At 34.1% G+C, this 19,215-nt stretch overlaps 1 protein-coding gene across 1 annotated transcript in view; it reads right to left on the reverse strand.

Annotated features, from left to right (window-relative positions):
* Positions 1 to 9,036: 9,036 nt before the first annotated feature.
* The window catches only part of LOC148951467 (inositol 1,4,5-trisphosphate receptor-like), a 97,273-nt gene continuing 87,094 nt past the window's right edge, over positions 9,037 to 19,215 (reverse strand). The window contains 3 exon segments of the mRNA XM_089091118.1: positions 9,037 to 9,462; positions 13,601 to 13,812; positions 15,146 to 15,427. Of these exon segments, the coding sequence (XP_088947244.1) occupies positions 9,394 to 9,462; positions 13,601 to 13,812; positions 15,146 to 15,427 (563 nt within the window). The 3' untranslated portion in view covers positions 9,037 to 9,393.

Raw genomic sequence — 19,215 nt, forward strand, 5'->3', positions numbered from 1 at the left:
TGCAGACAGTAAAAGGAGAATAAGCTTTAAGCAAGTATTGTCTCCAAAATATGCAAAAAAAACAAAACAAGATACTTTACATAATTCTTACAGGTCTGAAATTGGAGGAGGCAGGAAAGGACAAGGTAACCTGGACAGCGTTTCGTGTTATGCCAATTCGACTGTTCAGTGTGTCTTCAGCATGCACGAAATACTCTTACCCATTTGAAAGGCCCAGTTTCCAAAGAAATTTAACGTCTTGCATTGTCATCTCTTCAAAAGAAGGAATCAACCAATATGCTTAGGAGCTTACTGCCAAGTCAATATTGTTTTTCAGAGCAGAGGCAGCAGTCATTATGTGAATTGGGTAGGTTCAATTTGCAAGAATTGATTATGAGAATACAATCGCACACTAATCAACCAAAGTGCACTTAGCGAGTTATTCTATTTTGAGAATCACAAATTTTGAGTGTGTGAGACCAGTCATTGGGTTCAAATAGGGGATGCATTTTCAGATGGAAAGTTTGCTACTTTCCAGTTCTAGGAGTTACTAACCCAGCCGCTTCCGCTTATCAAGAAGAAATTGATAACACGGACATTCATTTCTATAGAGTATTACGTCTACACCAAGTGGGTAAAAATGGCTGTATCAACACAATCTGACACTGAAAACTGTACTTATTAAAACAAGGAGCTTTCTTGCAGCTAATTTGAATCGAAGAACAATGAGACACAAAATCACTAGAAAGATCGTAGACATCGATTTGGATTCAATTGGTCTTGAAACCACTGATGAATCCAATATTATAGATAAAAATTACAACAAATTCTCAAAGTCATGAGAAACGTACAAGGTTATTGCTGCTGCAAATTCACGTTGATTCAACTTCTGATTGCGGTCATTACTTTCTTTAGAGAAAAACACTTGAGGGGTGGTGGTGAATTTGCGAAATCAAAACAGTATGGATGTGGCTGACCTATCAGATATGACTTCTTATCCTTGAGAAAGATTCTTAAGAAAAAATTGGAAATTTAATGTATGGTTACTTTAAGGAAGGTAGCCATAAGGCTAAGGTTGGATTACGAAACAGTTGAGAGTTGAAATAGTTGAAAACATATGTAGAATTAAGGTAGAATAGAAAATAGATTCATATTTGTTAGAGTTACAGATAAGATTGCAAAAACCACTTTTACATTAGATAAATAAATAAGTTTGCATAAATAAGAGTTGCAAAAACCACTCCCTTACTGGTTACTTTAGATGCTTGTAAGGGAATCTTATTTACATTATTTCTTGTACAAGAAGTTTAAGAAAAAAATAATTGAAAACATGACCATATATTTGACTTTAAAATACTTTTATCCAGCTATCTAATATGCAGAATAATTAAACCAAGCATATTTTTGCATAGAAACCCGGTATACTTTACCCCCCCTCCCCTTAATGTGCAAATCTATAGCTCAAATTTATTTCTAAAGTAACGAAGAAACTAACTTGAGTGAGTGAGTGAGTGGCGCATAATACACAAGTACCAAAATTCCTCCCTAAGGGAATTAAAAAAATAAAACTCAAATGATTCTCAAATTTGGAAAGCCTGATTTTCCACGGGGGGGGGGGGTGTATTTTCCGGGGGATTTTCTACGGGCGGAATTCCACCGGAAAATGCCCCTCCCCCACAGAAAATACACCCCAGAAAATATCCCCTGGGAAATATTCCCCGAGGAAAATATCCCCCCACGAAAAATTTCCCCCCATAAAATAACCCCCCGAAAAATATCCCCCCCCCCGCAGAAAATATCCCCTCCCCAGAAAATACCCTCCGTAAAATACCCCTTGCAAAAATTACCCCCCCCCCCCATACAAATACCTCCCCACGGAAAATGCCCCCCGCCCCGTGGAAAATGCCCCACGGAAAACATTCCCCGTAATATACCCCCCTCCCCGCGTAAAATACCCCCCCCCCCAAAAAAAAGTAGAAAATAAGGCATTCCAAATTTGAGGATTTTATTTTTTTTTTTTTATTTCCGTAAGGGGATGGAATTTCGGTACTTGTGTATTATGCGCCACTCACTCAAGTTTTCACTGGGCAAAATTCGAGACCACGCCAGATTTATCTGCTAGTTTCTTCATCACTTTAGAAATAAATTCATGCTATAGATTTGCACATTAGAGGGGGGGGGGTAAGCATAACGGGTTTGTGCATAGAATATCCGAATCTTAGGTATTTGTGCTATTAAAGTGTCTAAAGTGTTTACTCATCTTTGTATTTTCATTTTATTTTTGTTTTTATTGTTTGAATGTAGTAACACACTGTGTACCGCTAGATGATGGCATAATATTAAAGTCAGTTTGATTACTAGGGATCGGCAATTTTGTTGCTCAGATTTGTCTAGAAAGACACTGTCAAACAGTGTCTTTCTATCAAGAGCAAGTCACGTAGCCTGCATAGGGAAAATTACTTTTAGAGTGAGGGCATAGGGGGTTGAGTCTGCAAAATTTTATAGTAAAATCAAAAACATGTCCGAATTATGTACTAGACATTAAAGATCATTGCGGAAATTGCTAATCTCTGAGAATTAAAAAAATATATTGATAAATATTTTTTTCATGTCTTATGTTGAATCCGAAACTGATTGTTTTTCAAGGGACGCAGTTCAAAATTTTAGAGTCGTTTTAGATTCTCTCCGCCTTAGGCTAAATTTTATTAAGTAACCCTGGAAGAAAGCACGGGCTCAGTAGTAGCCCTCCCTACTTCTTTGCCCACCATGAGCCTAAAAGTCAACTTGAATTTATTTTATAGAAGTACTAAAATCAGTTTCTTTGAAATCCCAAACTGGTAGCTCAAGATCGTTGGGGTAGTGAATATGTAGATAAAGCGGTAAATGGGCGGAGATTTATCGTGCTTAATTTCGTCTTTTGTGACTCCAAACTCACAAAAGACATGTTTGTGACTCCAAAGTCACAAAGTTTTGGCAACCTTTATTACTCTTGGTTCATAGATATTTGTTTATTGATCGCCAAAAATTTTCAGTGCGAAAAACAAAAAAAAATGGAATAGATTCCCACTGCCCGCAGAAGAAAATAAGTGAGATATTGCTTCAGTCACTACCTCTATGACTATAACTGTGAATGAGAATTATTTTGCCGCATAATATGACTCAACGATGCATCCACATCCACGCCCATTTGATTTACTTCCAAATGTACCAAACAAAGCAGACAAAGAGAGAAGGGGCTAAACATGGCTATGCTACAACACATAGTGGCTAAAATCCGTGAGAAATTCAAGCGTATAGAGTTGTATTTAGGTACCGTGTTCGAAAAGCGTGTTATAAGCGGATATGATAAAAAAAAAAATCCAGGTTCTCTGCTTTCAACCCAGTAAAGTTTTAAAGCGTTTTCACCTTCTGGGTTCCAAGTGTCTTGGCACAGGCTTTTCATAGTTTGAACGGGCCAGAATAGCATGGTTGAACACGGGATCTGATAGACCTGAAAACGGGTACTCAGAACAATATTCTCATAACTCGTGCCCTGCCTGTATTTTTATATCGACTAATTTCACTTATGACCCCTGGACATAAACTGTTGATATCATAATGAAGCATTTGGGCATATATACAAGTTTTACAAAGCAACCATTACTTGAAAAAATGAGAGTTGAAACTTGAACATATAATCGAGGATCCTTTTTCCAGTTCTTGATGGCTGAATTTTGGGGCAATTTTCAAACAGTATGTTAGGGATGTTTGAATGCCTTATTAATCCTTTTTTTGTGTATGTATTTGGTCGTATTTAGGATGTATCCTTTGTAATATGATAAGTGTTTCTTGCTTTAATGAATCAATCAATTTATTTAAAAGAAACACAAAAAAAGTGCAGAACTTTAGAGCCCCACAAAGGCTCTTTGGCCTGTGAGAGTGGGAGACTAAACATAACATTAAATGATAGCACTAAAATCAAACAGAAGGACAAGAAGAAAAAAAAACTAAACAATACCAAAAACTACCATGCCAATCAAAATAAATGAAATAAACAAATTGAAAAGGAAAGATAGAGGGGAAAAGGGAGGAGAGAACTAACTGTCTAGGCATAAGAGGTGGTTAGCTGTTTTTTAAATTGTCCATAGGAATGACATAGCCAAATTTTAATTGGTAAGGAATTCCAGATGGAGGAACAACATAAAACTGGATTGAAATCTGATCTTACGGTTTTGGTTTTATGAATGCAAATATCCATATCATTTCTCAGAGACAAAGAAACACAAGATTCAATGCGTAATTAGATATAATTGTTTGAAGATATTAGGGAGGAGTCCATGAAAATACTTAAAAATGAAACAAGAGGAAAGAAAGATGTATGTGGAGTGACCATCCAATAGATTGATGCTGAGCTGGTCTGTCACCTCAGACACTAATTTAATTGCTTTTTTATAAATTTTGAAAACAGCAAAAGTAAAAGAAGAGAATTTTGATAGTCATACTGTTGGACAGTAGTATATATAAGGTTGAGTGAGAGAGTGAGAAATGATCTTTCCGCTTATTTTGGCTGCAGTAGTATCTCTATTAGAAAGATTGTAGTTTAAACATCAGGTCTGATTAACTGTTGGATTTTGGGTGGATATGGGATGAAGTCAACAGGCAATATATTAAATCTATTCAATAGCACTTACTACAAATTTCGCTTTTAATTAGATGTAAATATCAGAAAAAACATAGGAGTGGAATTTACTTCGCATTAGAGGATGTCGCCGCCATTACGCAAATTAGGCTTGAACCCGCCTTCGGTAAATATACACGAGTCCTTTGCTGATATAGGGGAAAGTGAACACATCTTTTCATGTTCTTTCCAAGCATAATAATTGTTTCACAAATGCACTGCCCCCTCCCCCTCTGATGGTCTTATATATAGTCCAAGGAATGCAAAACTAAAAACAAAATTCTCACTTTGTAATATGCAGCAAGTTTCTATACTCCCATTATCATGTTTTCTCCCATAATTTTAAAAAAGTATTAGCTATCCAACACAGGCTATATGAAAATCTTTTATGATCAGACATTGGTCAAATGCTTTTGACAAGCCAAAAAACCTATTCCTAAAGAAAACGAAGGATCAAAATTAACAAAACAACAGAGAAATAAGTTAATTAAGGCTATATGCTTATATAGACCCATCAGGGCGGAAGGGGTACATTTGCAAAGTGTAATGATAATTATTTACCCCGCCTTTTAGTTAAAAGATAAAGGCTTGAAATATTTTTAGCATCCTTTCATTTTATTACAGGTACGCCTACTATCCGTTTGTGATGACAATGCAATTCATTTGTGGGAAGTAAACGGCCATAATCTTGAACAAGTACAAACATATGAGCTCGAAAAGAATGTCAAGAAGATATCGGCTTGCGACATCAACACTGCTGGCACTGTATTACATTTCGGTACAGAGGCTGGCAACGTCTATCAGCTTGATCTTCACTCTTTTAGGCTCGAAGACAAAGTGATACGCCTGGACACGGTACATCAAAGGTAAATTGTACATTCATATTCATTTGAGACAACAATTATTATTTAAGAACTGAAAGAAGGTCTGGTGAAGCCTATGATACTTGATCTTAGAAGAGCTCTTTTAATAAGGTTGTCTCTTGTCTTTTAGACAAAATAATTTATATGATTATTTTTGAAATAGTATACCGATAAATATTACTAGTGAATATATCTAGACACATACACACGATATTAATTGTATTTATGACCATAAATAAATGTTACATATGCTAAATTGACTTAATCCGTATAAAAAAGAAGATGCAAAAAAGTGTTTCTTCCGAGTGGTTTTGCTTCTAATATACCTATTATTTTGTGAAAAAACTATTCAGGAATTTGTGTACGAGTCTCGGAAATAAGCCTAAAGTATAGACCAAGATAAATTTGTGGCCGAAAATTTATTTAGTATTCAATAGCATAAACTTGCTGGTATCAAATTTTTCGTTGTGGAATACCTGTATTCTTCTCAATCTAAAAAGTTAAAACTCAATTAAATATTATGTAAACGTAAGAGTGGGTATGGTGTCTTGAGTAAGGATCCATAAAAAAAAGAAAAAAAGGGACGTAGAAATATTTTGGGAGTACTGCAGATTTAGATTGAAGATTTTGCAGCCGTATTAACTGTGTGTGTGACTAGCACAACAGACAAACACAGAAACACACTGACACACACACACACATTCTGATTAGGCGAAAGATGGCAGTTTTTGGAGAACGTTTTGTTTTTAAATTTTATTCTTATTGATAATCTTAACGTTTCAATTGCTTCAATATTGCTGTCTCCTACTTTTCTAATGGTAAAGACATCTGCAAAGGTTGTTAGCCTTACACTCTCACTTGAAAATTCGAGTTCGACTTTAAAGAGGAGGAAACGAAGTGTGGTTATTGGTGATTCTAATGCTACTATTACTAAAAACTGGCTGCACCAGAAAACCAACCGAGGCCAACAAAGCTGAGCATGCTCCTCTTGCACCCTAATCTGTTTAGAGCCTCACTCCTTGCTCTCTCTCTCGTGAAACTCCAACTTCCTTCTGGTCCTTTCTAATAATCTCTAACCACCCCATTTGGGGATGAAATGCTTACCGTTTTGCCCTATATGAATAGTTAAATTCTTGGCAATCTATCATCCTTCATCCATAAAACGTGACCTAGCCATCTTGACTTCTTTCATTATAGCCCAAGAAAATAGGATCGAATTGTATCTTCCGTACTGCTTATTTTTTGAATTTCGCTCGATGAAATAAGCTTTGAAAGTGATATTAAGATACTGCTTTTGAAAAATATTTAGCTTGGGTTCCTTAACCAATCGAAGCGCCCACTTTACAGGGCCATGGTTGGCCATGTATCGTATTGCACTTTTGTACTGGCGGAGTTTGCCTCCGAAATGTTGTCCAACTCATAAAAACGTGACAAAAATGAATATAAACAAATTTTTGATACGTTTTTTAATCTTATCAAGGCCATGATTGACCGTTACAGGGCCTGTTATTACCGTCCTTCCAGTATACTAATCTTAGTTCTGAAACTCATTCTTTAAAGCTTTCTTTAAGTGCGAGGAAACACCATGCGCCTTGACTATTGTACTTTTTGCATCTTCACCATATTCACTATCATTACTAATAATGGTTCCCAGGTAATTGAAGCTATCCACTTGATCGATTTTCTTGTTGCATAACATCACCTCTTTTTCCTCATTTATTTATTTTATTTTAAATGAAAAACGGAGTAAGCCATAGACTTATCTTGTTACAAAAATGATAGAAAAATGAAGCAACAAAACCATAAATGTACCAGGCCCATAGACATGTGCTATTACAAAATAACAACAACTAAAATAGAGACAGCGCTTCTGATTCTGAGCGAAAATGCCATATACCTTACAGTCCCATAGGCCTTTCATGTTACAAAAATATAACAGAACTTCTGATAACAATGTTTATCAGAATAACAGAACATAATAACAGAATTTCTGAAACTAACTTTGTACTAAAAAAGGACAATAAACAGGAAATGGTTATATTAGTAACATAAATAATACATCCATAATCTTATCATATTACAAAAATAAGCATATATCGGACGTTGGACAAGGAAATTATTTCATTGAGCTCCCCTTTGGGAGAATTAAGACAGTATACACGTTATGGTTCCATACACTGCTTTTTGTAAATAGTGGTTTCAACCCAAACTTTTCAAAAACTGTAACATTATTTGTTGAAACAACATGGTCAGGGAACATGTTACATGATTGACTGGAACGACTTACGAAAGAACCCTGTCCAACCTTTCTTGATACCCTTAGCTGATACAATTTTAATGAGTTCTGCCGCATAGATGAACTGAAAGAAATCACCACAAGATAAATTATCAACGCCCTTAGCAATTCGAAATGTGTTAACTAAATCTAATTTATCCCTCTTGAACTACAGGGATGACAGGCTCAAACTACTTAGTCTATGCTCATAAGGTAAATATCTAATCTTTGCACTTTTTCAATAAGACGTAACTCAGATTTTCTTTTTGAATACCACCCAGTGGTATTCAACAGCCGGTCGTGCCATTGTCTTCTTCAATGTCGTAAAGCTTTGCAGCTGTGAAAATGTGGGAAAGCCATCATAACCTGACTAAATTGTAAAAATAGCAAAATATGACTTTTCAGTAATTATAAAGGAAACGAAGTATTAATTTTCTTTGTGTAAGGAAACAACATTACATTTGAATAAGAATACCTTTGATCCATCAAGGGCCATAAAATGCAAATACCGAACCTCCGTTTCAAACTCAAGGGGTCAATGGCAAGAAGCATTACGCGACTTGTATCATATGACAAAACAGGATTTTAATAGAGAAGCGGAAACTAATCTTTTGAACAAAGAACTATTATGAGGATTACATAAACTGGTCTCTGGCCAATGAGAGGAAAGAAGAACAAAATAAGAGAGAACTTAAAAATAGGGATTCAGGAACAAAAAAAAGGTAGTCTTTTTTTTGGATCAAACAAAGAGTAAGTGTTTTACTTTGCAATTACGATAAGCTACCACTGCCTGTCTGAATTTCCCCTTGGGGATAAAAGTTTGAAGATAAAAGTTAAAATAAGAAGAAAACCTCTAAAGCTTTCTGTCTCTTGAAAATAACTTTAGTACGTATATAAGAGAAATTAATAACAACTAGTGCTGAAATCTAAGTTGATGATTTTGGGCTTATAGTTTCGGTAGTATTTTCACCTAGACAAGGCTTGAGCCATTTGGACAAAACAGCATTTTAAGGTTAGAATAAGCCAAATTAGATTTACTCCTAGAAATTTACGCTTTGAATAAGTGAGGGTCCAAAGAGGAGGGGAAACCTTAACCAAAAAGAGAAGGTAAGAAGAGTCATTTGCGATTCCCCTTGTCAGACTAGAGCCTCCAGAGACTTAGCTTGACTTTATACGGACCTTATATACGAAAATTGGAATTACCTGACAATAATATTAATGAACACCCCCCACCTTTGTGCAATCTTCAGACGTTTATACGAAGAGGAACACCGTTCCCTTTTTAATAATTCTTTAGGACGTGCTCACAGTTTTCTATACATCCATATTCACACGTTGGGCTATCCGTCATGCCTATTCTATATAAAAAATAATTCAGTTTAGAATGGCCTGTAATAAACTGAGTTAAGATATAGCTTGGTTCAAGTTTTGGCGCACAAATTAAATCTTCTTTACATTTGAAAAATCTAACAGGCCAACTACTCATATAATTTTCAAAATTACATACCATTTACTATATAGAGCATTTTTTAAAACACTACGGTTCAGTTGGAAAGGTGAAAAATAATGTGTTTGAAATCTCACAACCTCTTAAAAAATGGAAGCTCATACACATGGCATTACATAGTATGATTATGCGTGTAGTTCACAAGCCCAGATCGATGCTTCTGTTTCCTCTGCTCGGTCATCTAGAAAGAAAGATTAGTGTGTGAGAAAACCTACTAGGGAATACGCAGAATCACTAATAGTGAGCACACAAAGGCAGATTCTGACTGAACAGAAAAATGACCAAAGCTAATAACTGATTGAAAAGATTTATATTGACTGAAAAATATTTGGTTAAGACAATTAACTATAAGGTATATTTAAATAAATTTAAAAATACTGAAAGATTTCCCGTTATTCTGAATCTTTTCTGTACTAATAAAAGGGGTAAAAGAGAATGTTTACGTTCTTCCCCTGAAATAAGTATACTAACTGTCAGTGGTTTCTTTTTGAGGTGGGTGGGGTGGGTCAGGAACAGCGGGCATAACCCCCCCTAAATTCTTTGGTCCTAACCTAGATTATTAGAATACCCCTTTAAAGGGGGATTTTTTTTTTTTTTTTTTTTTTTTTTACTAAAAACTGCCTTTTTATTATATTTTCAATGAAAAACAAACAAATTGGCCACCCCCCCCCCATAGATTTAAAAAAATGCAATCCACCCCCTCTTAACTTTTTGTGAATTGACGCAACTGTGAACACTAAAAGACCGTATCTGGCCATACAATTTATATTATTAAAAAAAAAAAAAAAAAAAAAAAAAAAAAAAAAAAAAAAAAAACAGAGAAAGAAAGCAAAAAGAAGAAATTAATATATAGGATCTGCTATGCAGACGAGAACTAGCTGTAATCCTCAGCAAAAATAAATAATTAAATAAAGATTGGCCCATAACTCCTTTGAATTACAGCAGCCTAGCTATGTACGTCACATGGGCAACTACGGTAGTATCCAAATAGGTTCTGAGACCACACTGGATATACGATGCGTATGAAAAATCGAAAAAAAGACAAACCAATGAAGAGGATAATTTTCAGCAACTCAATAAGCAAAATTAAGCAAATATTTTGGCAAATTTGTCCGCAAAGACACATATACATATATATATATATATATATATATATATATATATATATATATATATATATATATATATATATATATATATATATATATATATATATATATATATATATATATATATATACTATATATATATATATATATATATATATATATATATAGTATATATTATATATATATATTATATAATATATATATAATATAATAGATTATATATAATATAATATATTATATATATATATAAATATATATATATATATATATATATATATAAAATATATATATATATATATATATATATATATATATATATATATATATATATATATATATATATATATATATATATATATATATATAATAGAAAAAAATTTCTATTTTAGCCTGGCTTTGACACGACCGCAAGGTTAGTGTATCCTAGGTATACAAATATTGTAATATGCTCTAGAATCCTCAAAAACAAGGGAAAAGAATACGACTCATTTACCAAATAGGATAGAGCATGCATAAGTACCTAACACAATACAAGCTTAGAAATACCATAAGTCTTTCGAAGTTTTTCCTTAATAACTTGAATAATGAGAGTTCGCGCATTCTTCATAGACGCAGCAAAAGGTAGTACCAGATAATTTAACGTATCCAAACATGCAACTGAGGATGACCCGACTAGAAGAGACTCACCTACTTCAGGATTTAGATGAAATACGAAAAATTCCGTTTTAGAAGCCTCTAAGGAAAGGCCTATGTCTGAAAGACTAGATAGGACAACATTAACGGCCGATTGAAGTGAATCAAGATTTGCTAGCTTGAAGTGAATCAAGCTAGCAAAACAACATCATCAGCATCGGATAGATGGCTAATATCAATGGACCGATCAATCAGGAAAGGGGGAATATTTCTAGTAGCTGTACGGATAGAGTTATTCAGTAAAGCTGAACTAATGACCGAACCTTGTTTGGCCCCTCCCTTTACTAGGAGCTTGAAACTTCTATAGTAGGCTTCTTTGATACGCTGAATCTGATGGTGTGATTTTCATGAAAGTTCTATGACTCTTAGGGGTTGTTTCCCCCTTTTTTTGAAAACAAGGACAATTTTCTCAGGCGCGTAACTGTTGATAAGTAAAACTAAACTTGATGAAACTTATATATTTGAAATTAACATAAAAATCTCATTCTTTTGATGTACCTATTGGTATCAAAACTCCGTTTTTTAGAATTTTGTTTACTATTGAGCCGGTCGCTCCTTACTTACAGTTCGTGCACGAACTGTTTGATACGATACCTTACCACCTAACAATACCAGAACGGGCTGAATTTGTGTAGATACAAATTATGGTGGAATATTAACAAAGTTCTTAATATTTTCAATTTTTGATACTTAACTACAAATAATTTCTCTAAAAAAAAAGACTCTAGAATTGGCGGGTCTGCTGAAAAAATTGACAAAAAATGAACATGCTACTGAGAAATACTAATCTGTTCAGGTTCAAGGTTCAGGTTCAATTTTCCGGGGCGCATTTTCCGGGAGGTAAACGCCGGCCAACATTTTTACGAAGAATTATGTCAAATTCAGCTGTTTGAAATTTGACTGTCAAGCATTCTATCTCACTTTGGAACTCCATCCCAGCCAGCATCAATTCAAATTATTCTTTGGGGTTCCTCTCCGAGTCTTTCAAGGTTTTTTTTTTCTTATAAATTTTGTTTTTTAAATTGTAATCTGGCTGTGATCACTTGGTACGTTTACCGGTTCTCCTTTTATCCTCCCCCCCCACTCTCTTCTGTAATTCAAGTACGAACGAGTAAGTTTAGAAACTTGCTTCCATAGAAGTTGAGGATTATTTCGGACATAAAAAGATATATTATATACTTGTTGTTTTTTCCATTTTCCAACAACCTTACGGAATGCACGTTTCGTAATTTTCCTAAGTTCAAATACTACTCCAAAACGAGGCCTACGGCACTCCAACCATGTATGATACCAGAAACGATGTCGGAGCTTCGCCTCTTTAAGCAGAGGAAAATCCGACTAACCTTTTTTCTGAATGTTTTTTCTAACAGAGATTGAAGGCACTGCAAAAGACTCGGCAATTTTTAAACAATGTACTATCTCAGCAAGATAGCAATCTAGATCAATAGAATTACTTTTAGACATAGAAGATAGCAAATGAAACGGGGCCTTAATCTTTGATTTCGAATCATGAACACAATGGTATAGCTCAATTTTTACATTATTCCAGCAGAAATTTATTTTTTGAATGTTTACCTCTCGTTACCGGAATCAATAAAGAAAATTCAAGGTGAGAATGATCACTAAGCAAAAAATCACCCTAAACATGGACTGATCGACTCGCTGCTTGACGAAAAGTCGGTGACCACAAAATCTTAATTCGAAGTGGACCCAGAAGGATAAATATAAGTACAATTTTTATAATTCGGAACAACAGACATATACGGTGGCAAAGAACAAATAAACATCTACGAAAAGAGGGATGTAGCTTTTGAATGATCGGTATTAAAGTCGCCACTAATCGTCAGCTTTTTACCCGAAGACCATATTCGGTGAGTAAGTTTCGACAGCGATGCACAAGCCATTGTATATTTATGGAAGGATTTCTCATCACGGTAATCTGTCGGCATATAAACACATAAAAGCACAATGTTATTAAAATCAATTGCAACAAAAAATCACTGCAACAACTCAATTGCAACTCAAACAACTCAAAATCAATTGCAACAACAAAATATCAAGAAGCTTACATTGATAATTTGTATGAAATGCTATCATAATTCCGCCAGAGGGCCGAACTAGGGTAGATCTAGCCGGGCATCAACTAAAACTTTAACCGTGACACATTTTCTCCCAAAACTAATTAAATAGAAACACTTTTTCTGTTTTTACTAGATTTTTTTAAAGACATTTTTAGCTACATTTTTTTTTTACTAAATATTTAGTTCCAAAAAATTATTTTCTGACAATGGAAGCATATCATAATCCCTTTGGGAATTATTTTATTGTTCATTCTAATCGCTTGAAATTTTTTTTATGTAAATGTTTTGACCTTTAAGTAACAATTACTACTTTGGATTTCTGTTGCTGCAGCTTTTTGGCATGCTTCTCTTAGTTTAAAGGTATCGAAGCGCATAAGAATATTCTATCTTAATAGGATCATCATTTTATGGTTTTACTAGTGTCAGAAAAGTTTACCTGATCTTTTAGGTCTGAGAGTTGTTTTGAAAGAACGAGAATAGCTTCTTGAGTTGTAGCCAATTGGCCTTGAAGTGTGCGAAGTTCGTTCTGCTCGGATACTTCACTGTCGTCCAGCGACAATACTCTCAATCTGGTGACCTCGATCGTTGTTACTAAAATTTTCTCGGCGCTTGAGCCACTTATCCATCGTTTGTATGAGAACATTACAGCTTGACCATCACTGCTTTTATCATCAATTGCCGTTAAGTCCGTTTGAAAAGGACATGAGGAATTTATGGGGTGGGGTAGGGAAGGGCAATAAAAAAGCCGTATTACACAAAAACATAGGAAACACCGCGAAACTTGGTTGGAGGGGAGTCAAAACTGAACGCTTCTACCCTCACACGCACCTACTGATTGACCTTTTTAGCTCAAGGTTTGTGCCATCCCATAGACCTGATCTTCCGTTTTAAAACGGGAAAGGAGATCTACTGGTTAAATATATTCGCGCGTTTGGTCCCACTATATGTTGTTCTAAGCCCGTTCTAAAATCGAAAGTAAAAGATACAATTCCATATTACGAAACACATTAGTGGGTACACTTAGCCATAAATTACTTTTAAAAAAAGAAAAAAGGAAGCTTACCACAAATAAAACAGGAATTTTTTAGGATTTCTTCTCTTTTGTCCTTCTCAGTACGCTTGTCGGCAAATGTGTCAATGATGACACCGAATATGAGGTTCAAAACGATGACAATCATAACGAAGAAGAAGAACATATCGTATATAACACGTTATATATAGCCAGGATCCTTGAAAGCAAAGAGAAAAAAAACTAAATAATTAGAATCGTACAATACCAAAAATAGGTTCCTTAAATGATGAAGAAAAATAAATGAACAAAGAAGAGACGCCAAACTAATTAACAAGTTAATAAATATATAATAAGATAATTACATTGCCAATTCAGGAATAGGAGAGAGAAAGAAAGAGCGAGAAAGAGAGAGAGAGAGAGAGAAAGAGAAAGAGAGAGAGAGAGAGAGAGAGATAGAGAGAGAGAGAGAGAGAGAGAGAGAGAGAGAGAGATGACTAGGCTCTTCAGTATAAAAAAAAATCAAGTCCCATAAAACCTGGCCAAATCATCTGGCTAATTCAATAAGTCAAAGTTTTGTCATCTAAAAAATATTACATATTTAAATTACTGTTTTTATATTTTCTTATATATAAATTTCTGATTATTTTTCATTTTGAATGCCAGAGTGAGCCGTCGGCGAGCTTATAAAAAGAAGGCTGAATCCCTTTATTATCATTGATTATTTTATTTGTTTATGCAAAAAGCGACCCGTGATTACGGTACTTAGAATAAAGATTTTACTGATTTAAAGCAAAACTTCGTCTAAATACCAGCATGGTTAACTGGCAAGACAGTATTTGCTTTTAAGTACACAAAATCGCTGATAGAATGCACCTAAGATCATAAGTGGCTTTTTTGCTCTTTCGGTGGGCGATGAATCGACTCTGATATCCTCTTCAGAAAAAGTAATTCAACCAATAAGCTTCTGACCTTTCTCTTCTCTGCGATGAGCGTTTAATGCTAATTCTAGTATCCTTTCAGCCAAGCCAACATTCAGAAAGTCCTTTTCTTCCTCCAAACATTCAAATAGATCTTTCAGAAGGGCATCAACGACTTCTTTCTCCTGCTTAACCATCTCTTTCCTGCGTGAATCATCTGTCTCTAGCTCTGCTGTCTTCAGCTTCTTGTGGACCATCACTTCAACTTTAACTTCATCAGCCTTCTTTTCAGATTTTCCCTTTCTACTTCTTCCTGTCTCCGTATAGCTATCAGCTATAGCGCATAACTCGATCTAGCTGGTTTGGTAAGACATAGCTGGTTTTTCTTATCGCTGTAAGTTATCGTCTCTTCTCATCAGCTCTAACTGATCTGGTAAGACAGAACACCTTTTTATCGGTACAAGCTATGGCCTCTTCTCGTAACAACGTACCTCATCGACTTTGGCTGATCTGACAAGTCAGGGCAGCTTTCTTTTTTATCACTACAAGTTATGGCCTCTTCTCGTAATAACGTACCTCATCGCCAACAAAAGCTTTAACATTCACGTTCCGAAAAAGATAATCCTAGCGAAGTAAAATTTTATCTGCATAGCACACTACGTACTTCTTGTAGGCATGGCAAGTTTGGGGTCTCATGCAAATAAAGGTGGGATGGTAAGGTGTTTAAAGGAGCTTCTTCTTCCAAGACTGTTTGTTTTAGGGGACTTAATCCGAAGATCGTCGTAACCACCTAAAGAACTCTTTCCGGAGCAGGGCCAGGTATTGTTTTCATTTATATATATATATATATATATATATATATATATATATATATATATATATATATATATATATATATATATATATATATATATATATATATATATATATATATATATATATATATATATATATATATATATATATATATATATATATATATATATATATATATATATATATATATATATATATATATATATATATATATTTTAAAGTCAAATATATGGTCATGTTTTCAATTATTTTTTTCTTAAACTTCTTGTACAAGAGATAATGTAAATAAGATTTCCTTACAAGCATCAAAAGCAACCAGTAAGGGTTCTAAACCCTTACTGGGTAAACATCTAAACCCTATAGCTTCCTAACCGAGAGCTCCCTTTAGAATATACTCTATTCCGACCTTTGATGACTAGGTTATACCAGTGCCAAATGGGTGAGCCTAGGACATTGTTACCCCACACTTAACCTCACGGCCTCCTAGGGGTAAGGTTATGTATCTTAACTCAAACTTGATGTCGTGTTAAAACAGGAACCTAATCGACAGTTTATTTAGAGTCGGGGGGTTACGAGATACAGCCCTCCACCCCTCCCCCCGCACGTTATGGGGGAGGGGTACCGACCACTCCCCTCTACCCTTACGGGGGAAGCCCCTGTGGTCTCGCCATGTAAGGTAATCTCACGTAATGCAAATCGTATTGTTTCGCTAACGCAAGTCCTTAGGGGTATGTAGGTAACAGTTTGAGCGATAGAGCTAACGTAGAAAGAGACGACATATCTGCTTGCATAATACATTTTACGAGCATCAGTACCTCCCTACATACTAATATACACAAAGAAACTGAATTGGTTATAATGATCTCTTCAAAAACAGACTTGGAAAAGATATTTTTTTATCTTTACATACAAATTTAAGGCAAAAAAATATCTTTAACATGCATACAATTTTAAAACTAGCCTATTTAATAAATATCTTTGAAATCTAGAAGACTGTAATGAAGTAATTTGTTTTTAATTAGAAAGGAAAAGTTCTGTTAGCCGAGTCTATTTATAGGCCAATATACTTAAATTTATCGAACTTTCGGGATTAAACGCAGTTATAGGTCCGAGGTAGTACATCTTGGTATAACGTACGATTGTAAGTCTTTTTTTTATTCACATAAGTTCAATTGCATTTGTATTCTGTTTAATATATTGTCGGTATTATAAATAATTGACCATTATTTTTTAAACTTCTGTCTCTCGTGCATAGTGAGATTGGCTTTGGTGTGTGTCTCATTGATTATGTCTGTTTTTTAATATTTTTTTACTAGGTATTCTGGCAGGTCGCAATTTACCGTTTTTCATGGTAATGCTTAATTAATCCATTAAAATGAAAACAAAGCAATAACTTTCAAAACCCTAGATTTACAAATTTATTTTACACAAACATATTTTAGAATCTTTGTCTTCTCTTTCGATATGCAATGAATCTATCTCGCTATAGGAATATTGTATACCCATTACTTCAATTGATTTTAAATTCATATTCATATCGGGTCTTTTCGAGATGATCTTCAAGCATACGCTTATTCTATGACTTATACCTTTTAAATGACTCAAACAAGAATTGTTCCCTTGGTATCCCATTGTCAAATGAACGTTTTATCTACAGCGCAAACCGTTTATTCTCCAGCTTTCAGCATCCCGTCATCTGAAAAGACCTACGGCTTATGCCTCAATCGCGTATATATATGGTTATTCCTTTAACGTAATTTTATAATATTAGTTCGCAAATTCTAAAATTAAAATTGCTAACAACCATTAAGTACAAGAAGAAAATAAATCTAAATTTGTTAAAAATAACCAAGTCCGTGCCGGTGTTGTCAACATGTTAATACCAACAAATGTATCCGGCCCTGACCCCCCCCCCCCCATCTGGAAAAGATTTTTTATACGTTATAGTTTTTCCAATTATGTATATTATAAGGTACATTGGATGATGGTATGTAAATATTTTTACAGTAAAGAATAGTATCTTGTAGTTTTTTCGCGAAATTGTGGAGTGCGAAAGAGTGCAATTTATACATAAAACTTTTTTTTTTACAAATAAAATTTTATGTATTGCTAGTTAAATTTAAACCTAAAAATGGTTGTTTTATCAAGAAAATATTTGATTTATTTATGAAAATATCAAGTTGTTTATCCAGAGTATTGGTCCCCCCCCTCACGTCGTCTCAATTATTTTATGGTTATTATTAAAAGTCAGTGTGTGGCTTTTTATATTATTAATCATTAACTTGTATAATATAAAAATCTTGTGCGCCCCCAATACAATATAATTTATAAGATCATTACGTTTTAAAAATACAATCAAGTTTAGACCATTCAGACATGGTAAGTACTTTTTTTTTCAAAACGCTTTTGTTTTTCCTTCATATCACTTTTCATAAAATTCAATGTATTCTCGTTCATTTTAATTTAAAATGTTACATGGATTTTTAAAAAATAATTTTTAGAGTATTTTATTTGTTTTTGAAAATTAATATGTACTTGAGTATTAAATAAATTTTAAATTATTATTAGTGTTTTATATAAACCAAAGAATCTTGATATATATAAATTAAAAATATAAGAGCTAAAAGATAAGTCTGATGTTCAGTATTTAACGAAAGCTAAGAAAAAAACTCCTAAATAAAACATCAAACTTCTTTTTAAGAATCCCTACTCATGGTCACATACACGAGCAGCAGGATCCAAACAAAAAACACCTAGGGTATTCTCTCTTGTGAGGATCAGAATCTGAGAGTGTAATGAAACATACAGCACATATACCCACTTTAGAGCATTGTACCCCGTAGATTTATATGCACTACTATCCCGTGTTTTAACATTATAATTTTATTATTTTCCAAATATACATTCACAATCATGTGTATTTAAACTGAATCAATATAACCTGTAACAATGTGCGTAAACACGAACGTGGACAATAAACTTGCCCCCCCCCTCCCCAGTTCGCTTAGAATGTAGTCATCTCATAAGCATTTTCGCTTTTGGCGGAGTTTCTTTTTTGAAATATATTTTTCGTTTTTATACCTTTTCACATTTATATTTTCTAATTGTTTTTTGTTTTTTTTTTTAATTTTATTTTTATTGATATTCTATAATTCGTTGTCGTCTATTTCTTTTACATAAACTTTAAAACGTTTATATACTTAAATTTACAATTTATAGAAGGCTGACTAAACACAAAAAATAAAAAAGCAGGTTGCTCCGAAACAGAATGCTCCGAAGCAGGTTGCTCTGAACAGAGGGGTACAC

Source organism: Artemia sp. Qi Xiang Cuo, chromosome 6, assembly GCF_049724085.1.
Source record: "Artemia sp. Qi Xiang Cuo chromosome 6, ASM4972408v1, whole genome shotgun sequence".
Taxonomy (NCBI): Eukaryota; Metazoa; Arthropoda; class Branchiopoda; order Anostraca; family Artemiidae; genus Artemia; species Artemia sp. Qi Xiang Cuo.